The 23,442-nt window shown below is 38.0% G+C and overlaps 1 protein-coding gene across 3 annotated transcripts in view; it reads left to right on the forward strand.

Annotated features, from left to right (window-relative positions):
* Positions 1–2,594: 2,594 nt before the first annotated feature.
* Positions 2,595–23,442, forward strand: part of LOC111055896 (cytochrome c oxidase assembly factor 6 homolog) — a 47,999-nt gene continuing 27,151 nt past the window's right edge. Inside the window, exons 1-3 of one of the 3 annotated variants that reach the window (XM_022343205.2) lie at positions 2,659–2,904; positions 20,055–20,137; positions 21,271–21,436. In XM_022343205.2, coding sequence (XP_022198897.1) covers positions 21,293–21,436 — 144 coding nt within the window. In that variant the 5' untranslated portion in view covers positions 2,659–2,904; positions 20,055–20,137; positions 21,271–21,292. Of the gene's footprint in view, positions 2,905–20,054; positions 20,138–21,251; positions 21,437–23,442 lie in introns of those variants that run through there. The other 2 variants (XM_039437978.1, XM_039437979.1) reach the window with 2 other exon arrangements.

Below are 23,442 nucleotides of genomic sequence, written 5' to 3' on the forward strand. Positions count from 1 at the left end.
TGAAAGCCGCGATTTGTCCGCTAGTATCTCGATCAAAACAGGTTTCTGCTTGCCTGGAGGGGAAGAGACGTAACAAAAAGCTCGGTTCCTGTCCAATGTGAAAGACACGATTGGACTCAATGTACTTCGACAAAAAAACCCTGAACACTGTTCAGTGTTCAAGTTACACGTCTCCTATCGTGTGAAAGAGGACTACAGGGCCCTACACACCTACAGATTTGGCTCGCGGAATTGGCCTGTCTTGGCCTACACACTCACAGATTTTGCTTGAGCCGAGCCAGGCCAAATCCGTCCAGAGCTACTGGCGCGGATAGGCTCGGCTCGGCTCGGGCGAAATCTGTGAGTGTGTAGGCTCTTCCAGCCGGGCGGGCGCGTGTAGTTACCAAAAATCGAGAAAGCAAAATTTTTATTTCAGATTCGAATTCAGCGCTCTCGAATTAGTGAAAGAGTTCGCGGGAACTCTAAAATAGTCGAAAATAAAAACTCTGTGAGCACTTTAATAATTTAATAATATTAATGAAGAATTCTATTTCTATGAAGAATTTGGTTGAACCTATAGCAAGAAAGTTCTAGTACTGTACAATAATAATACCAGTGTTTCCCAAACATTTTTATTAGCTGTAGAATGAACATATTTCAATTTTTTATCCAATAAAAATGAACTTATTTTTATATTATTTTTGTCTACTTGTGTGAAATTTTATTGAGGGAGATGAAATTTAATTTTTTCACAATTTTTTGTCTCTATTTGTACAGGATAATATTGAGTATGACAACCTTTTTCAATCAATGAATTGTCATAGTATTTTAAGTACTATCTTAAATAAGATGTAAAGAGTTCTATACCGTACTTATTGGGAGCTGGTTGAGGCTTTACAGTATTTATTCCCGAGGTCCCGGCTTGAATTTGACACAATGTATTTAAGAGTGCCAGTTGACAACAAGAAAACAAATATGTGTGTGTCATTCACAAGGCTGAGCAGAGTGAGGAATAGCCCTAGCAACCTAAATGCCAGACTTTTCAACAGGCTTCCGGCAGCAGCTAGGTCTCTACCAACCAAGGAGATTCTCCGGGGCACTTATAATTTTCTGAAACAAACTCCTATGTATGAAATGAATAAGTTTTTCAGTGTTCCTGAAAGGACTATCAATGTGTTTTACAAAAGTACCTGAATCTTACTGTGATATTTCTGTATTTTGGATAGACTGAACTCTATATTTATTAAAAACCAATTTTAGTACCTTGTAAACTTTGATGAACCAATTGCTGTATTTGATGGCTTAAAGGCAATAAGAATCATTTATCATTTATCAATGACCGAAGGTGGCTCTATTCTTATGAAAAAGCTTTTTTGTTTCCAAAACAGCAACATTGTAATAAACTCACGCTACCGTGAATAGAATAGAAACAAAACCGGCCTAACATGATCATTACGGTATATAATAATTATATACGGTATATAATAATATGATAATACATACGGTATATGATTTCGTACAACTTATTTCATATGATCTGCATATGACAGAATATTACCATCTAATACCGGCCTTAGTTTTTTTTTTTTTTTTTTGACTATCATATTTTGCCTTCTTGTTATGAACTTGAAGTTATGTGGATAAGTACCGTAAGCCGATATCAAAGAAACGTATTCATAAACTAGTTTTTTGAATTCCTTACTCAAAATAACTAAAAAAATAATCCAATTTCTAAAATAATAATTTACGATATGGCATTTCAACTTACTAAAGCACTTGTACGGCTAAGCAGTATTAACACTGTAACTTAGGCTACATTAATTCCACCAAGGCTTCAAGTAAAGCATTTCAAACAGTTAATTCTATGGATGCAAAACAACTGTAATACATATATTTAAAATGCTCGATAAAAATGCAATGTAGTATTTATTAAATATAACTGATTTGCGCCTTGTCTTTTATGCAAGTTCCCATTATATCAATAGGGCCATTCAAATTTTCCGCCACTTCTTGCCTCTCTCTGTCATGGCTGCCCATGTTCAATTCGTAACAGGGATACGTTCACTTCTCACATTCAGGGATATGTTCACTTCTATGGTTAAGATGACTCGATAGCGGCACAGAGAAGAGATCTTCTCCTCTTCTCTGTGATAGCGGCCACTCAGCCACTCTATAGTTTCTATATAGCTCCTTGACATGAACATGATTGTGGTGGTGCCTCAATACTGCAAGATTTCAATTTGTATAGTTCAAGAACATAGCCTGAAACCTTAGACCAGTTATAGAATAGACACGCTGGGAAGTCTAGCCTCTGAAGCCAACATTTACTGCCACATTACCATATCGTGACGTCAGCATAGGATAGAAAACTTTTCTGCAGAGTTTTTTACATTATTTTTCATCCGATGCTGACGTCACGATATGGTGATAAGGCAGTACATTTTGGCTTCATTGACTTTCAGTATGAATATACAATGGGCCGTGCCTATTCTATAACTGGTCTAAGCCTAAAACCAAAGGCTCTGTTCAATTGAATTTTGATGGTAAAATAAAATGTTGGGAAATTCAAGTTTTGAATTACAAATGGCAATATAAAAATACCATTTGGAATGTGTTCATGATTTTATATTATGTACAAGAGCATTAGAAATTGTAGTACTTGCACATTTGAGATATAGAACGAATGACATTTTATCATGATGGCAGGTGGCATAATTTTTATAAACTAAACCTAACCTAATGATGAATGAAGTATGAAAGTTCAAAATATTCTGTGTTTCTCACTTTTATAATAATATTAATGACTAAAATTTCTGCATAATAATAGTTATATCTATTTAATATTGTGATTCGAGTTCAATATGAAAAGCATTTCAACGTACAGAAAGCACATTTGAAGATATTGTTTTACTGCAGTCTTGAGTGGTAAGCATTTTGTTTTCAATTAGGCCTACACATCATGATATCGTTGCAGGATTTTTATCTTGCTAATATGCATTTATTTTTTGATATATTATCAATAATACAAATTTATTAAAAGTTTTTATAAAACTATTGTTTTTAAAACAAACCAAGTTTAAAGTAGCACAACTTTACATGCATTTAACCTATAAGTAGCTAAGGTTAGGAAAAGCTTTGAGTTAGGAAAACTCAGATTAGGAATATCATAATTTGATGATTTCAATAATCAAAATGGTTGCTACTCATAGGTTAAATGCATGTAAAATTGTGCTACTTTGAACTTAGTTTATTTTAAAAACAATAGTGACCGCCGTTTAATTTTTGTGCTCAAAATAACATACTAAATCGATCCCAACCAAAAATTTGATTACAGGTATGTTGGCACTAGACGTGCACTTACACCCGGTTTGGTTGACTTACGTCAACCATATCTCTTAACTTGTGTTAGAATCACAACGATTGAATAACTAGCCTACGAATAAAATAATTTATTTTCACACAAACCTGTGTAAACTTTGTCATTCAAAAAAAATGACCATTTAATTTAAATACGGCTTGAGGTTTCAATTTTTGCTGATAATGTTTATTTTCCGTTTGAAATATGTTTTCATTCTAAGCATGAAACAGTCTACAGTAAGGTATAGCCTAAGTTTAACGCTATTTAATTTAGCTCAATAATTTAAACAATTTTGTAAACTCCAAGCTGTCTTTAAATTAAATATGTAGTCAAGTTTTTTTGAATGACAAAGTTCTTAACACACGTTTGTGTAAAACAAAATTATTTTTTCGGTTCAATTCCAGTCTTGATAAAATTAGTCCATATGAATAAAAACAATGCATATGCTCATGAGCATGGAGCATAAGGTTTTGCTCATGAGCATTTGTTAATTTTTATATGAATAAGCTTTACTTTATGCTTCTAAACTCTGGAGCAAATGCTCACGTATTTTAAAGATTTTTCATAAGCTGATTCGCCTTTGTGGCCTTACTTTGTTTTTATAACTAAAGGTTAGCACTAAATATGCAAGCATAGACACCGCTTGTGTTTGGTCGTCTGCTCTGTTCTCTATCATGAATATCATATCATTTATGTTCTCTAAGAATTTTGTTTTAGATTAGTTGATTTTTGAATGAAATAGTAGCGTTAAAAAATGTCATCTCTATAATAATGTTCAGCATAATCTTATAATTTCAATAGTCTTCTTATAATCATCTTCTTAAATGCCTATTTCCTATTCTGTGTTGGCTATCTTTATATCGGATAGGTACCTCTTGTATTTATTCTTTTGTTGGAATAATAGTGATATATATCATGGTTGAATCTAAAAAGAGTTTTATAGTTCTCAACTATTGGTTGTGATCGTATCTGGTATAGTTTCATCTTACTCACTTAAATTAGTTGAGCCATTTTACTATAAACAAAAGGTGAAAATCTGCTTCAGACTAGACTCACCTTTTATGAAGCATTTGCTTCAAAAGTTGAGCAAATGCTCTAGTTTATTCATACAATTTTGAGCCTAAGCTTTTATTTTTGAGCAAATGCTCAAACTTTTTTTTGATTAGTATGAGCAAAATGTCTGTTCACGTTTATTCATAGAAAATGAAGCATATGCTCAATATTCAAGAAGTATAAGCAAATGCTGAACTTTATTCATATGGCCCAGTATATCTCTCATCAAATTAATTAAGTTATTTTAATCACAAAATCATAAAAATTAAACAGATGTCACTCATAAATAAAAGATTAGTATGAGCAAAATGTCTGTTCACGTTTATTCATAGAAAATGAAGCATATGCTCAATATTCAAGAAGTATAAGCAAATGCTGAACTTTATTCATATGGCCCAGTATATCTCTCATCAAATTAATTAAGTTATTTTAATCACAAAATCATAAAAATTAAACAGCTGTCACTCATAAATAAAAATAAATTAGTTAAAATTTACTAACCGCACTTTGTTCAAGACTTTTCACACACCTCTGGTCCTAGAATTACGCCGATCTGCGATCAGGTTGAATCCTATACTATTAAACGAGCAACTTCTGTTTAGATGTTTGTATTTCACCGGATCTCGAAAACGGCTCTAACGATTCTCACGAAATTCAGAACATAGTAGGTTTATAATATAAAGATTCTATTGCACTAGGTCTCATCCCTGGGAAAACTCGCTGAAGGACATTAAAAGGATAATTATTATTCATCCTTGGAAAAACAGCTGATACCTTAATAATTATTTCGTCGTCTGTTGGTGATGGAAGTGAGTGAGCGAGTTCATGTGTGTGGGACTGTGTCAAAATTATGACTCAGCTGTTGAACTTTTGTAATTCAATCAAGTACTTAGTGCCGGTTGCTAAAAAGACGGAGATTAGAAAGAAGATTATTTTCAATCCAGATTAATTCCAGTAGATCCATCTTGAAATGGTCTTCTCTGATTTGGTTCACGTGAAGTTAATCAGGATTAAAATTTAACCGGCTTTTATGCAACTGGGCCTTTGTGAGGTAAATTTTTTCATTCCTCTGGGAATTAATCTCAATTTACTGTGATTAGATAGAACATTTCTTTATGAATGTTATTATAATTTCTTCTTTCGTAATAAATTTTTCATGCTTTTGTACTCCAGAGCAAAGCTCGGTCCCCGATATTTATGTTTATTGAAGTGTTTCAAAGGTAAAAAGTTGGGTTAGGGGGGGGGATAGGTTTTTGGTTGGAATTGTAATATGCTGAATGGGGTTGGGGTCCACGTTGAGATATGTTTTAATAAATAGATAAATAAGTTTATTTGTTTGAAGCGTTAGCTCATACAAAGAGTTGCTCTTGCATAAACAATATTTCAACTCTTCATTCTATTTAAATAATTGCATAACATCAATAGATAACATAACAGTAGATAACATATCAATAGACTAACTAAATTTCAACAATTTATAACAATATCACGATAAAACAAAAATAGTGCAACAGGTCTAATTAATAACAATAGAAGTGACAATAAAAAAAGCAAACAATTGAATTATCCGGCATTTTAACTTGAATCTTTAACCTGTCGTTTCCATTTTGAATTCCCCAATTCTAACCGCACTTCGTGTACAGCTATATAAGTTTTTTTAATTTTCTCTGAGCAAAAATTTTACAATAGGACCATCTATTGGTCTTTGATATTGACTACATTTAGAATATAGTTGTAAATATATTGCCTCCTTGCGTCTGCGTACATAGGGCAGTACACTAAGAAGTGTGATATCGTTTCTTCTTCTTGTAAATTACAGATTGGGCACAATTCAGTGCAGTCTATCAAAATACCTTTATTGTCTACAAATAAATACATCGAAAGTGTGGAAGCTAAACGTAGTTGAAATACACATCTGACCCAGGTGTAGACTGTTTGAAGCAGAAGTTGTTCGTCTAGAGTGAAGTCAGGGTTCAACGTTTTATATGCCGGGCATGAAACCGATTCTAATGCTCTTATTCTGTCTGCTTCATGAAGAGCAATAGCATGCTTGGAAATCACTTCCCACATTTTACTCTCAATTTCGGGGGTTAATTGTACCGTCATTACCAAGAAAATTAAACTGCACAGATGCGACAGTGATTTGTTCCTTTAATTGATGCACCCAGTTGAACATGTTTTTATCCAGCAAGCGCTGGTTGTTATTTGAGGTATAGGCCTATATTTGTAGCAGTCTCCTGAAGCATATTTTCGGATACCTATGATTTGGCATTTTCATTAATTTAATAAGCCATATCATCAAGCTTCTGTAAAATATTATATTCGCTATCATAATTCTTCCTGATTCAAGCCGTACTGCCCAACTAGCCGTTCTTCTATTAAGGAGGAGGAGCCTCTTAGAAACGTAAAGTTCTACCTTCTCAATCTGCTCGAGACAACTCAGTCCTCAAACTTCAGAGCCATAAATGGCCATCGGTAAAACTACTGCGCTGAATAGTTTTACTTTACTGTCCCATGTAACCGATCGAGCTCTGCTTAAAACATTCATCATAGCGGCCGTCGCGCATCTAGCCCTCGATATCGTTGACGCGCAGTTCCCTCCAAAGCGACCAGCTCATCTGCACCTAAATACTTGTAGGTCTTGGTTATTTCTATTTCACCGCCTGAGTAACGGAAAGGCCGCAATCTTCTCATTCTCCCCTTATGGAACAGAACTATCTTAGTTTTTGAAACATTTATTTTCAACTTCAGCTCACTGCAATAATTCTCCAGACATCTCAATTTATTTCTCATGTCGGGGACGCTTTCAGCTAATAAAACGATGTCATCAGCGTAGAGGAGGGTAAGAATATCAGTTTCCTCGTTGACAGGGATGCCATGCAAACCTCAGCTTCTGAAATGACTTGAGATGTAATGTATAAATACGTAATGTGATTCAATTTGTAATTTTTATGACCTGTGTTTTATTGATGTTAAATTTGTTTGAAAAATACTTGATAATGTGATGTAATTATATGACCTGTGATATATTGTTAAATTTGTGATTGCTTGTATATTTTTTGACGATGTGTTTCATTATTATTTTTAATGTTTAGACTATAAACGAATCTTGATTCTTGAAATAGGTGTCAATATCGTTTAGGTACAGAGAGAACAAAAGTTCTCTGCCAGACGCCTTTCTCAACCGGGACTGTATGACTGCCTATCACTAAACCAGCATCTCTGTACAGCTCACTCAAAAGCCTCACTATTTTACTGTTTATTCCGAGGCTTTCCAGTTTATGCCAAAGGTGGTAGTGGGGGACAGAGTCGAACGCAGCCTCAAAATCGACAAATAATACAAACAGGACCTTTTTCTTGTGTTCAACTTGCTAATATATTATTGAGTTCAATGTAAATATATTATCTACACAGCTTCTATTTTTTCGAAATCCGCATTGGCCCTACGGGAGAATTTTTCCGACTTCTATCCAACTCATCAACCGATTTTCTATTATTTTCGTAAATATCTTCACCAAAGAATTTATCAAAGCGATCATCCTATAATAGCTATTCTCTTTAGGATTGCCTTTCTTGTGCAATCTTTATAGAATTCGTAGCTGATACCATCAGTTCCAGGGGCTTTTTTGGGTTTCATGGAATGGAGCACACAGTGTAATTCATCATAGGTAATCCCTATTATCTAAAATAGGATGTGAAGCATCGTGAAAAAGAGGCGGAGAAATCAATTCAGCAGTGTACTTTCTATTTTAAAAAATCCATCCATATCTGATCGCTTATGTTATTATGTGTGAATGGCCTGCTATTAAAAAATCTGACAGCTGCCCAAAACTCCTTTGAATTTCACATTTTTGAAATTTTATTTTTCATTTCATTTAAATACTATAATCATTTTTCTTGTTCTTCAAGAGCAGTTTATACGATTTCTTTTGCAACAAATATGTATTCAAAGTTTCCTCACTAAAATTGCTATTTCATAATTCTGTATATTTTTCGGAGACCCTTCTTTGCATCAATGTACTGCTTATCGTACCATGCTTTGTTTTTGAAATTAGTATTGCTGTTAGAAATCTTTATCATATCTAAATTCTCAGCCTCCTCTTTCACAGTACTAGGTTATCGTAGCAATCATCGATATTATGACAAGGTTTATCCAATCGGATTGATGACCGCATTGACATTTTGTACAAGTCTTCTTTTTCGGCTCACCACACCAATCTGCTCGAATTGTTTTGTAACCCCCTCTCCCCATCCTGAATCCTACTGACGCCTAATCTAGTTTCAACCAGAAGTGGGAAGTGGTACGAAGACAGTATAAAGTCTGATACGGTCATATCTTTTATTATCTGCAAATAGTTCAAGTTCACCCAAACCAAGTCTATAGTGATTTTACCATTTCTATTAACAAAAGTAAAGTTTCCTGGTGAATCATTTCTAGTTCTGCCATTCAGCAAACAGAATGAGTTTTTTTTGCATCACATTAAATAGTTTTCTATCAAATCCATTTACCATCTTATCACAAGATAGTCTTAAATCTAATAGGTCTGCGTACTGAAATACATCGCTATTAAAGGGATGATTAAGATCTCCTACTCTGCAATTGAAATAACCACCTATGATTACTGGTATCTCATCAATAAGTTAGGAGTTGTTCCTCAAGAAATTATTCAATAACTCTAAATCAGTATTCATATTTTCTAATCTCAAGTAAACAAGTCCTATAATTACTGTTAGAGAAGGACTCACAGTTCTGATTTGGATAAAAATAAATGTATCATTACTCTGTATTATCTGACATTGAACCCTTTTTTTAATCAAAAACAAGAGCCCACCCCTCGCTCTACCAAAAGTAATGTCCTTTATAGAATTTTTCTGAATCAATTCAGAAAAGTTAATTGATGTATGTCTTTGTGGGCCCAAGTTTCGCTTATTCCTACTACATTAAAACTGTTAGATATTTTAGATTGTTCAGCGTCCATGTTAGAAACATTATTTATTCCATGGCAATTCCAGAAAATGATATTTAGAAATTGTGAATTAGGCTACCTTTCACGCCATTACTATTTTTCGAATTATTAACACTCCTACCGTTCGTCTTTTCCTGCTATGCACTTTTCCCGGGGTCGCTGCCCTGCGTTTTCCGTACTCAGCTTTCTGTAATGGCGCCCTGGCTCAGCCACTGCTCCAGCTCCGTCGGTTTTCCGGTCGTCAGCACGTCACCTCCCGTTGGACCCGGACCCGGGGACCTGGAAGCGGCTGATGCTGTTTGGAGATTTTCTCGCTCCTCTGGAGAGTTATCGGTTACCGCTGGGGGATTGTTGATTACTTCCGGACACTCGGCTCCTCCTCGAACAGGTTGTCGTGATGGGGTCCACAACCTCCGCGTTATGAACCTCTGCCCCTCAGAATTTTTCCCACCCGTTGGCGGGGGACTGTTCATCCGTTGACTCCGCTGTTGAGCGCTCTGCTTCGGTAAGCCATCTCGATCCAGTTCGTTTTTGGAATAGGGTTTTCCGTTGACGATCAGCTTGCCCAATTTAAGGAAAGCCTTCAAACCGCCTGCTTTGGCTTGATTCAAGAACGGTTTTAATTCGTCTCTGGTGCGTCTTGTACACTCAGCATAGTACTCGGAAATACCCACTGGAATCCCTTTCAGATTATTTAAAGCCCTTAGTACCTCCATCTTCTTTTTCCAGTTGATAAATTTCGCGATTATAGCCCTAGTTTCCCGTCCCCTCCTCCACAAGCGGTGTGCCCTCTCTATATCATAGGTTCCCAGTTTGACTTTCATAACATTCTCGATAAATTCATTAATAATAAGTTCGGTTTTATTCCAGTTTTCACTGTCCTCATAACGCAAGTTGAAAAACAGCAAATTGTTTCTCTCCTAGAATAATTTTCCAAACTAACTAATTCTCATGAGAGTCGATCATTCTCTTTTTCTAAAAATTCTCACTTTTCAGTCACTTGACCTAATTCACCTCCTATCGACTGAACAATGTTTTCAGTTCTTGTATTGATTCTCGAATATCACTTTTTAGTTCCTCGAACTTCGCGTCTAACAAAGTATTAACTTTATCAAGCACACTATTAAAAAACTGTTCAATTTAGTTTAACTGTTTAGTTTAATTTAGTAAACTAAACTCTCATATCACTATACAGGAGTTTCAGAAGTAGTGTCGAACATTTTAGGGTATTGTTCCTGGATTATAGGAGACTAATGACGTATTTGAAGTGTCCAAAACTCAGTGGTTATCCTTATAGTTGCCATTTTGTTTTTTTCACTTAGGAAGAGACAAAAATGTTAGCAAATATCATCAAAATTTCAAGGATACCTCATTCATTAAGATTGGTCAAAGAATAACAGAGAAATTAATTCTTTTCGTACTGCATGCATGACCATGAACAAACAAGATCATCTGAAAAACTTTGTAAAATGTAAGCTGTATGGCCATATGGAGCCACACCGAGTTTCAAATCTTCATCTCAAATACAATAATTATTGGAATTAAAAAAATAATATCTATGTTTAAATTGTGAGAGTGGTGATGCATGCAGTACGGAAATAATTAATTTCTCTGTTATTCTTTGACCAATCTTTATAAATGAGGTACCCTTAAAATCTTGATAAAATTTGCTATTTTTTGGATTTTGTAAATTTTCTGTAAAGTTTCAATCAAAGACCTTAAAGAGTTATGCATCTTTAAGGTCTTTGGTTTCAATATTTTGTTTTGCAGTCATGGTATTATTATGCGTGCCCATCAGTATCAATATTCTCACATTTGAAAAAAAAACTAATTTGATAGGTGATTAAAATTAATCAAATGAACTAAATAATGCTGAAGAAATTATAATATTTTTGATTGTAAAAAAATAATTTTCATCAGAGGGAAAGATTATCACGGAACTGGATGAATTATATCATACTAGCCGTCAGACTCGCTTCGCTCGCCATATCCGTCTAGCCAGGGGGCTCCGCCCCCTGGACCCCCGACTGGATCGTCCAAAAATGAGATCAGCGGGTTCGCTTCGCTCGCCTGCATGTAGACCTCAGCGGAACCTCTTGATATGGCGGAAGGTGTGGCTCGTTCATCAATTGGGCTACTCAGTCGGGTCGAGCGAGGGGTTTGTTACCACTGTCCGAAAAAGCTTTTGGTGGCCCTGAAAAAGGCCAAGTTTGTTGCTGGTGGCCCTGAAAAGGGACCAAGATTGTTGCTGGTGGCCCTAAAAGGGACCAAGGCAGGCTAGATGTTTAGTAGTCGTCGACTGGCGCGATACCACGCCGCACGAGGGTCCCGGACAGGTCCGTCTGGTGCGAGAGCAGGCCGGCAGGGGCTCAAGTCAATGGTTCGCAGTCTCCACTCTGGTTTACCCGGGCTACGGAGAGGGCTGACCGGGTGATCTACTAGCCAGAGGTCGTGCCGAATCTCCGCCGGGAGGACCTCCTCGACCACTTCCTCGTTTAGAAGGGGCCTTCGGTCAAACCCCGGGCAGGCAGGGTCGTAGGCTTCCACTGCACACACTCCGATGTCGGTTCGGCACCCAACCCGCGCATCCAGAACCGCGCGCCAGTTGTTAGGCTGGGGCGCAGCTGGCGCGGCGGTGTACAGCCTCAGCCTCTCCTCCACCTGGCGAAGCCGACATAGGGCCCTCCTCTTCTGGGTTCGGCGGCCGGCTCGGTTCCTCCTAGGCATCGGCTGGGTAGTAGACAAGGAAGACACCTCAGGTTGCGGTTAGTCTCGCCGTGGTTCCCTCATTGGCCTGCTCGCTGCTCTGCTCCTGATCTCGGTAGTGGTCTCGGCTGGTGGTCTCTTCTGGCTCTTCAGTGGAAGGCTGCTAGTGAGAAAGTGCTATCGAGGGTAGCTGAGTAGCCCCCTTTTATTCACAGTCCCAGAGTTCACCTGCGCTGCTATTGGCCGGCGGTGCTTCGGCCAATAGAAACGCAGGAATGGGTGGCGGCGACTGAGGCGCACCCTGGTGGCGGGTGGGTCAACCATTCATTTGGTTGATGCGTGGCGTGGGGAGCAGAGCAGAGCGGCAGGCTGAAAGGTAGCGAACGCGAGGGAGGTATCAATTCCCCCCCCCCCCGTTTGAGGTAGCCACGGCGAGAATTTATTGATTGCAAAAAAACAAGATACAATGTTTACAAAATATACAAAAGTGCCATTGGGTGATAATTTTACAGAAGTGAGACCAGAAGGGTCTCCCCCAACAGGTGGGTTGTGGTCAATAATTACAGAAATAAGACCAGAAGGGTCTCCCCAACAGGTGGGTTGTTATTCCAAGAGATGTTGCTGGTCGGTGGTTGGAGCCGGGCGTAGTTGAGTCTCGTACACCTTGATGGTCTCGTTGTCACGGGTGATCCAGTAGACAGCTCCTTGGTTGTGGGCGACCGTATATGGTCCCTTCCATCTGGGTGCTAGGCTCGCGTGGAATTTCTGAGCCTTGTTTGAGAGTTGATGATTCCGTGTGAGCACCTGGTCGCCGATCTGGTAACCCGCGGAAGGGTATTCCTGGTCGCAGGAAGGTGGAGGCCACCTATGGTAGAACCGTGATGTGCCGTCCTTCTTGGGGACAATGACGATTGGAGAGTTGTAAGGCGAATCACTGGCTTCTACCAGGTTGCGTTCCTTGAGGGCGGCAACTTCGGACTCGATAATTTGCAGTTTCTCCCGTGAGTATCGGTAAGGCCGCTGGCTGCGTATTTCTGAGCTGTTGAGTTGAATTGTCATGGTGGCGGCCGTGGTGATGGAGGGCGGCATCTGCTCCATGAACAATTTTGCATGTTGTTGCAGTAATACTGTTAACCGTCGGTGCTGGTCGCTGGGCGTGTCTTCTAGTAACTTGTCAACCAGGTGAGTGTCCATCTCTACTGAGGCTGGTGGTTGCGCTATCCAGAAGATCGTATCTCACTGCGTCTTGCCGTGGATTAGCCTGTCTTGCTCAAAGTCAAGCACTGCCTTATTCTCCTGAAACCATGGTCGTCCCAAGATGATGTCTTCGCGTAGGTCAGGTAGACCTAGGAAGGGAATATTTTGAATGTGCTGTTGGATCTGGAGTTCCAGATGTCCTTGTATGGCCGTTTCGCAGCTAGTGGGACGGTTGGCCAGCAGTACAGGTAGCTTCAGCGGTTGGATCCGTGTACTGTGGTCGAGGTGGGCAGCTCTCACGAAGTTGTGCGTTGCGGCTGAATCGAGTAGAGCGTGTAGTTGTTTACCCGCGAGGATGACAGGGATCCGGGGTAGAGTCTGTCCGTCTATCTGGATCACGGCTAGGTTCAGTGCTTGGCTGGGCGGAGGGCTGGTGATGTGGTTGTTGACTACTGGGGCGGCAGTGTTGGTGACCTTGTCGGTGACTGCGGCCAGGGCAGTGTTGGTGACCTGGTGGCTGACTGCGGCTGGGGCAGTGTTGGTGACCGGCTGGTTGATGGCGGCTGGGTCAGTGTTGGTGACCTGGTGGCTGACTGCGGCTGGGGCAGTGTTGGTGACCTGGTGGCTGAATGCGGCTGGGTCAGCGTTGGTGACCTGTTCGTCGACTGCGGCGAGGGCAGTGTTGGTGACTCCGTCCATGACAGCGACCCCGGTAGGTGGCGGGTGCGTGTGGGTCACAGTTGCATGTTCCTCCCCAGGCTGGTGGTCGATGACGCGCTCATCGTCGGCTGGTGATGCTGTCCTCTCGCGGGCCAGTAGAGGCGCGGCTGCTGGGTGCTGTGGAGAGTCTCTGTCAGCCGGGAAGAGCAAGGGGTCTTCGGTGACATTGGAAGGAGACTTAGCGACGCTAGCAGGGTCTACGGTGGCGTGACGGGTAGGCGATCGATCCGTTGTGAGTGAGACGGTCATGAGTGACGGCTGGGTGGTTGACGCGCAAGGGTGTGCCGGACGCGGTTGCTGTTGTGAGACGGTGACCCGGGTGACGACTGGTACTGGGTCATTCTTGATAGCCCGTGGAGGTGTGGCTGCTAGGTACCGTGGAGAGTCTCCGTCAGCCGAGAAGAGCGAGGGGTCTTCGGTGACGTTGGAAGGAGGCTTGGTGACGCTGGCAGGATCCACGGTGGCGTGACCAAGGAATGACTGGCTGGCCGGTTCGGTGACTTATATTTTGGTCGACTGTTGAGGTCGGTTTCCAGGTCGTTGGCGATCATGATCAGCTCTTCATAGTTCGTGGGACGAGCAGCTCGAACTAGGGTGCGAAGCTCGGAACTCAGCTGACCGATGAGCAGGGCGATCACCTCGTCTTCAGCTAGGTTGGTTCCTAAGCGCTGCTGTAGTTGGAGCTTCTGACGGATGAATCGCTCCACTGGCTGGTTCGGTTTGTGGGTGGTGCCATAAAATTCCATGTGAGTGGCTGCGATTTTATGGGCTCCCGAGAAACGGGCCTGAAGTCGGTCACTGAACTGTTCCCAGGTGGTGACGAATTCTCTGTAGTCTCTCCACCAGGCGGCGGCGTCGTCTTGTAGTTGCGCTTTTAGAAGCATGACCCAGGTATAGCTGGAAATGTGGTGACCCTGTAGCAGCTCGGTGCACTGTCGCATGAAGGTGATGGGGTCTTCATGGAGCTTGCCGCGGAAGAGCGGTAGCAGGGTCGCTATGCTGGTCAGCTGGCTGAGGTTGCCGGTGTAGCTGACGGCTGGAGCCGGTAAGTTGGCCATGTTGCTGGTTGCGGTAGTGGCGTGACTAGAGGTTGACGGTGGAGCAGGCAGGTTGACGGTCAGCGCGCTGGGTTGCAGGGTGGTTGGTCGAGCGGGCTCGCTGGTGAAGGCGGGTGGCTGCGTTGCCCCGGTTTCGCTGGTGGAAGCGGGCGGCTGCGTCGTGCTGCTGTCGGTTTGACCGGTAGTCTGTGCAGGCCAGCCGGCGAATGTAGACTCGGTGTGCTGGCTGGTTGACTGCATCGAATCTTCGGTGGTCGTATCTCCACTGTCTCCGGCTCCGGTTCTAGTCGCTACCATGTTCAGGTGTTATGGGCCATTAGAGTTAAAATATCGCCAAAAGATTCCTTAGTGCGCCTCTAAAGGGCCAACTGAACATTCCTACCAAATTTGAACGTTTTTGGTCCGGTAGATTTTTAGTTCTGCGAGTGAGTGAGTCAGTCAGTGAGTGAGTGCCATTTCGCTTTTATATAATTATATAAGAAGAAGATAGAAGATGGAATACAAATTCAAACGTGAACTGAGTTTGTTAACTTTTCAAACAGGTGACATCAGATACTTGTGGATGAGAAAACTGCGTGAGGTCTACAAAATTTTTCTATTTCTGAGTTTGATCTGATAAATTTGAAGTTTGGTTATACTTGAAATTCTCATGCGTAAATTTACTGGTCTATAATATTGCAACCTTTAGTTTCCGTGAGACTAAATGTCCATTTTTTTTGATCAGCGATTTATATTACAGTACTAAATATCTGTTATAGAATATGTGAGCGTGTAGGCCTAATGGTCCCCTATTTCGAACTCATTTAGTGTCATGGCTATTGATGGTCAATGGTGTGGTCGTATTATGTAATTCACATTCACCAGAGGTCCAAATTAACAAGACGTCTGGCAACTCTCTTGATTTATAAGATTTATCTGATCCTGGTGCCAAAACGTATTAATTTATATCCTTGTAGTCTTCTTAGTTCAAGTTCAACATATTAAGTTGAAAAAGAACTCATCTAATACAAGTACAGAAATTCCTGCTGCTTCACTATTCCAGTCTCAAATAATGCTCTTCAGTGTAGGCCTATCCTTAAAATTGGTTGGCAATTAATGTAAGCTTGAATGGATTACTGTTTGAATAAAATTAATCAATCAACATAATTTGCATGTATTTGATATGTTATCAAATCATGTAGGTATGTATAATATTAGTCTGGCCACTAACTGTAGGACAATCATGCATGAAACACATGTCGTCATACATTGATTGTTGTGCCATCACAGCGAAAGTTCTCCAGCAAACTTTCTCGAGGTTAGTTTCTTTTCCTTCGCAGCTCTATTTGAGGTTAAATTATTCTCCTATCATTTTAATTTGTAATTTTCCAGTGGTCTATTTATTGTTACTGGTTTTATTTTATGCTAGAAGCCCTTCGCTGATGACAAAATATGCATGTCCTACCGTTAGTGGACAGCCTTATGTATCCTAATTATCTATCCTATTATATTAAGCGAGCAATTTCTGTATACCTGTTTATATTTTTATATTTGGATATCTGGTTATTTATGTTCAACGGATCTCGAAAACGGCACTAACGATTTTCACGAAAATTGGAACATAGTAGGCTTATGATATAAAAATTCGATTGCACTAGGTCTCATCCTTGGGAAAACTCGCTGAACGTCATTAAAGGATAATTTATTCATCCTTGGCTGAAACAGCTGAGACTTTCGTCGTCTGAGGATAGTAAAAAGTGAGCGAGTGATTATGTGGTAAATCAAAATATCGCATCCCCGAAATTCATAAGCTGTATAGCCAGGTGTAAAATATAAACACGATCATTTTAAAAAATTGTGCTATGTTTATCAATAAATACAAATAATGAGCGAAGCTCGGTGCCCCGATATTATTGATTTAATGCATCATTTGTAATCTGTCCTAACTTATCAACTGAAGACAACTATATACAGAGTTGGTGAAAATCATAGAAACAGTTCAATATTTCTTTTGCAATGATAATTTGGCAGTAGGTTTCATTTGGGATCATACTAGAATTTAAAAAAAAAACTACTTTTCCATCTTTTATTGAATACTGAATCCAACTTCATTTTTATAAATGGGAAGGTGGTCATATGATACATGATTCCGATACAGAATTTCAAGAGAAAATGAATGGCGAATACCGCACATCCATATTTCAAACCGTTTTACAGACATTCACATTTGAATACCTACTCATGAATTGAAATTGTGATTACTTTATTCTTCTAATTACTGAAAAAAATTCAATAGAAACCATTTATAATGTAATAATATTACATTTTTAGTTAAAATTTAGGATCACTCTTCCAATAATAAATACACTAAATAAATATTCTATTGAATCAGACCCATCTTATCTATCTACCTATATAAATAAAAATCAAGCCTCAAATTTTGACATTCAATAACTTTTTATGTATACACCGAATTTCATGATTTTTTTAGTTGTGTTTGTTATGCTCAGGACCAGGTTTATGGCCAATAAAATGTATAATCCTAATTCAGGACTCTTTTCTACGGTCCTTCAAAGTTTGCATGTAATCCTTATGGGAGAAGATTAGTGAGCTGGCCATACACAGAAATAAAAGTCAGCTGTTATAATCATTGCGTCATCCAACAGCCGTCGGTAGATAGTGGACAATAGTGTGTGCTGCTCCATAACCGCCCATGTATTTTATTTTAAACGCCCCGACTAAAAACAAAATGACTGTTCTGTGTGTAACCATCCTGCAGTGCGGCCTCAGGTTAAAGACTTACATGCTCTAAAGACATTGCTTTGTTTCGAATGATTGTGCTGCCTTCGGTGTTTAGAATTAATTGATTTTTAGTAAATTATTACTAGATAAAAAATATATAACTAAGCACATAGGAAGTCCATATTGAGATATAAATGTAAATACTGATTGTTGGATAATTTTCATAAAAATATAGTGATGCATCAGTGAGTGATATTTCTCTCACTTTGCAAGCTAGTATTTATTCCACTTGCATCAATATGCATATTATACATTATTTTTTGGTTGTACAATGTCAATTAATAAAATATATTTGTATTTTCAAGAAGATATATTTTATGTTCATTTGGTCATAATACAAAATTCCCTTCAAATTTTAAAATTTACAGTTTATTATTTATAAACAAATAGGTAATATGCTAGTTATGTATTATATACTTTTTATTTATTTATTTTTTAATGCTTTGTAATAATATTGTATAATGCATAAATATATAATATGTACTATATATTCATATTGTATTGCATTTTGAACAAGTGAAATAAAATTTATTCTATACTATTCATCAGATTCAGCTAAATCTAAGCACACCTGAGGAGGCGCGGCTTGGTGATACAAAGTGTTGATCTTATGGAGATTGCCTTATCACACTGTTCCACGCCATGCCCGATTCAGTGTGTGTGTGTGTGTGTGTGTGTGTGTGTGTGTGTGTGTGTGTGTGTGTGTTGTGTGTGTGTGTGTGTGTGTGAGTGCTTTCATTCAAAGCAATAAGCACCTGGATGCAAAATGCCGCATCGCGCCTCCTCAGGTTTGCATCCAGCTAAAGTTTGTCATGAGATGCATTAACTATTTGGCGGTACGAAGTTCAACCAGCCACCAAGTTGAAGTTCAAAACTTCAATCAGTCGCCATTTTAGATACAAGTATCACAGAACATTTTTATTTATGTCATCTTACTTGTTTTAAAAAGATCTTCAAAATGATGTATCACACAATGCATGTTTATATTTAAAATATTCGAGTTACAACTCCAAGTCACCCCCTTATGAGGGGTTGAAATTCAGTTGTACGTCAAAAGTTAGAGTATTTGACCAATAACTTATCCTGGAAGTTACCGTATTATATCCACAACAGTCTCCAACTTATTGAAGGGTTCCCACACATATGACTCACTCTGTATTTATTTAGTTCCATTTTTTCCTATATACGCAGTATTCTTTTCCAATAAGTCACTTTTCTTTTCAAATTCCATATAGAATTTATTCCTCATTATTCAATTACAGTATTTGTTTTATGTATTTACTCGATTTAGTCCACTAAAATCTAAGTTACTGCATTCTTTTTTATGATGTAAGACACTTTTCTATCAAAAACACTTTAAATCATTAATTCTGTTCAATTTTCAATAAACGTTTTGTCAAGTGCAGCTTGATCTAGTCAAATTTTTCGTCGTTTTATCTAACAATGTAATCCAAGCCTGATTTACGATTTTTTCAAGATGTAGGTCGCTAATTAGCACCTGAATTATTTTTACTCATGATTTCAAAAATCAACTCATGATTTCAAAATACAAGTTCACCCTTCCCATATCGGTCCAATAACCTCTGTTTCGACGCATAATGCAAGTAAATCGAATCAACACTAAGGCCTCAATGTTAGTAGTTTTGCAAAAGTATTTTAAATATAAATGTGGATTAATGATAAACTATTTATCAACATTGAAATCCGCTGAATCCATCCCACCTTATTTCAGAGTTTGATAAATACCCACTGTAATCTCCACTATTAATGAGAAATGTCCACCTGTACTGAATCAATCACTTGTATATAAGCAGGGCTCAAGTGTTGATGCGTTGACGAATATCTTATCTATCTATCTATCCGTGGCAGTGTCAGATGTGTTTCATCCGCTTCACCGCTTCATCTTCAGCTTTGCTCAAAGCTGTGATATCGGTGGCAGTTGAATGCAGTTAGCTGCTATGCTAGCCAACACAAAACCAATAAATTACCGAAACTAACAGCACTATACTTATTTCTAAAAATATTTATATGTCGCTTCACACCCGTATTCATTCTCCCAGCGGGTGAAAAATAGTTTTCGAGTTATCTCACTTCATATGTAAACACACTTCTTGATTCCTTCCTATTCACCTCTCCTGTTATTTCTATAAATAACAACGTGTGTACTTATTTCTCGATATTCTCTTCACGCTCGTATTTATTTTTATCCTCAGTGTCTCTTTCTTTCATTGACAGACTTCTGCTAACGGCGATCTCGTCTCCCATTGGTGGACCCTTCCTAAAGCTGCTCTCTGATTGGTGCCCAGGCTTATCTAGTGGTGAGTAGTGAAACTCTCAAGTTTTTACTACCTGTTAGTTCGCGTTCCTTGCTTGAGCGATATTGTTGAAACAAGTGGTTCACTAATTTATTACGGAATCATAATTTTTGTAAACTATCGGTCTATGTAATATTCTAGTTCAATTATTCCACTCGGTATTGTTTAAAAATGTGGCTCAACAGTTTATAATAGTGGATTTACAATAGAATTGTCGTTTTCAAAATGTTGTGTTGAAGGCTCACTGAATTATTAATTGTGATACTTTACTCGGTATTGTTGCTTGCTGGCTCATTTTGTGATATTCTACTCGTGATATTGTAGTATGAATGTTTACAATATTATAATATCAATCGTGTTCAACCGTGTATTGTAATTGTGGAAACTCTCTAAACCCCAATCAGTCGTGTACAATAGGGTAGGCCTATTGTGATTTTTAAACCACCATATTATCATCTGAAGAAAGATAATTGATGAATTAAAACATAATCATTGCCCAATTATATGGCTTCTTCCAATGACAGTATATCTGAATTGAAGCGACAGGCTCAGATGGAAGCTTCTTGATATTCCTTTAAGCTAGATGAAATTTTCTTAATTATGTGACCATTTGTGCATCTTAAAAAAATTCATCATTTTCCAACCCGAAATAAATACAAATTCATATAATTGTTATGTAAAACTTTTACTGATTGTAGCCCTAACATTTTTGCCTTAACAATCCAACTTTTGAAAAGTAAGAGGTTAATGAGAAAAAAATCAAGAAGAATTTTGATGCTGTAAAACTTTTCTGTGAATATACTAAATATTCTTCAAGATTTTAGTAGGTCAAGTTTTCAGTTTGTCAAGGGTTTAATTAGACCCTTTCGGAGCACGGGTTACCTGCTAGTTGAAAACAAATATTTAAAAAAATCAATATTGATACTGTGGAACCTCTTCAATTGAGATTTTTTTTATTAAGAAAATTTCTCGAATATTTGAAAAAAAATATTGAAATAGTGAAGCATACGTGTTATAACGTACATTTATTCAGAGATGCTGTGGAAAGTGTATATTCTCTTGATGAACTTGATTGGAGTTGAAGTGAATGAGATTTCCTGAATTGTTGAATTGTTGATTCTGTGTCGATGCGGTAGATTTTGTTGGTGGTCGTTGAAAATGTCGTTTCCAACGAAAAGTGAACGAGAGGCTTGCTGGCAGTCACGTGATAAATATTGGGAGTGTTTGGACTTGAATGCAGATGAGGCGAAACAGTGCTTGGAAACGCGCTCCGTCTACGAGAACCTCTGTCCAGCGCAATGGGTGAGTCATCAATCCACTTTCACTCATCAATCCAAACAATTTGAATCTTCTCAACTCAATATATTCATAGTGTACAGTGGTATAGGTTAACAAACCTAATGCTGAATCTAACTTGGAAAAATGCTTGACAAGAAATTCAAATTCGAATTTATTTAAACGATCGATTTATCAAACGATGATATCGTTTGATTATCAAACGAAAAGAAATATAACGATCTCTGATAAGATCTGTTTAAAAATAAAAATTTTAATAATGATAATGAGTGGATGATTAATATATAAAAATTCTAAACTTTATGAAGCACTTCTCCCCCTTTGCAATAGTAAATAAATTAATGATAAACATAGTAAATTCTAAACTTTATGAAGCACTCCTTTCACTTTTAAAATAGTGCTTTTCAAGTCTGGACGCGATTCGGTGCGTTTAGCCCCATCTTCAGTAACTCTATTACCTCATTAAAACGTTATCTCATTTTGCCTCATAAATCGTTTGAGTATTAAGGTACTCCTTGCCTGATAAAGATGGGGCTCAGCGCCCCGAGCACGTCCAGACTACATCTCGACATCCAAAATGCACATCGTGTAACTGCAAAAATATCATTAAGCGGTAAAAATAACTTCTATAGATTTAATAAAATGTCAACTGTTCTGTATCATTGAAATTCTATTCGTTGTGGATAGATTCACTTGGATCTATGAATATTATTTATTTGATTGCAAAATTTGAATTCGTTGAAGTTTCCTGTGAGGAGCTAGTGTACTGGGGAGAACTTATGTTTCTACTTTAGCATTGATTTAGTTTCAGATGGAATTAAATAGAGAATGCATTTATTAAAATGCTAATTGATTTATAATTATTATCCAATTAAAATCCCAAATAATCGGGGTGATTTGCAGCATTTATTTGGGGTTTTCGTTGGATAATAATGATTTAGAGTTTGTTTAAGAGTTAAAAACATAATTAAAAGTTAATTTAGAGTTGATTAAACGTTAATTTAGAGTTTGTTGCAAAACATTTATTTCTAAACATAGTTTAGAAGCAATAAAAACATCCACTATTCTTGGATTCCTCGCTAAAATTAGTGCCTAAATTTGCTGTGGCTATTCTCAAGTACCGCCAAAATAGTGGTTGGGAGTTCAGCTGCCCTCATTACACCAATTGCAAATTATGACACTAAACTAATTTATATTTTCGGATTGAGCACCACTTAGTCAAGTGGCTGCCAGCTCTTTGTGATCTGAACCGTTCACTTTTTCCTCTGCTATTTTTATTGCCATTGTCACAATTTGAAAATTCTATTCCGCGCAGCAATAATTGCTCTACATCTACCTTGATGTTATTTCTAGATTCAATAATGAAACTAACGCTATTGGTTTTTATTCAAATGGCTCACACGATAAACATCTAAGCTTTCAAAGCATCCAAGTTGAATATCTCTACACTTTTATTGCTGTCTAGTCTGTATACTATCATATCAATTGAGGGAGATTTATGAAAAGTGCTTTTAAAAGCAAAAATATGTTTCAAACATTAAAGTTGGAAAGATGTCTCAGAAGTAAAAGAATCAATACATAAAATAAAGCTATCTTCTTTCGCATAATAAAATACGTGAAGTTTTTTTAAAATAATTTTATATTTAAAAGTGACTGCAGAGCAACATTTTATTTCGGTTCTGTATTCAATCTGTCTTTGAACTCATTTGTATCTGTATTACAATTTTAATATTTTTAATATAGTCTCTACATTTTTGAGTTAGAGAAAATAATAGTGAAAAAGATACCCCTTTTTGGGATTCAAATTGCCACTCTACTTCTACTTGATATTTTATATCAAGATTTGGAGAATTGACTTAATACCAAGAGTTAAAAATCGTCCAAATGGACTTAGCATTCACCATTACAAAACAATATTATTTCCAGCTACTGCTGAGTTTGCTTAAGCATTTTTCAATTTCAAGTAAGTTAGGAACTTACTGTAGCATTTTTAATAACTTATAGAAGTAACT

The sequence above is a fragment of the Nilaparvata lugens genome, chromosome 11 (genome assembly GCF_014356525.2).
Source record: "Nilaparvata lugens isolate BPH chromosome 11, ASM1435652v1, whole genome shotgun sequence".
In the NCBI taxonomy this organism is placed as follows: domain Eukaryota; kingdom Metazoa; phylum Arthropoda; class Insecta; order Hemiptera; family Delphacidae; genus Nilaparvata; species Nilaparvata lugens.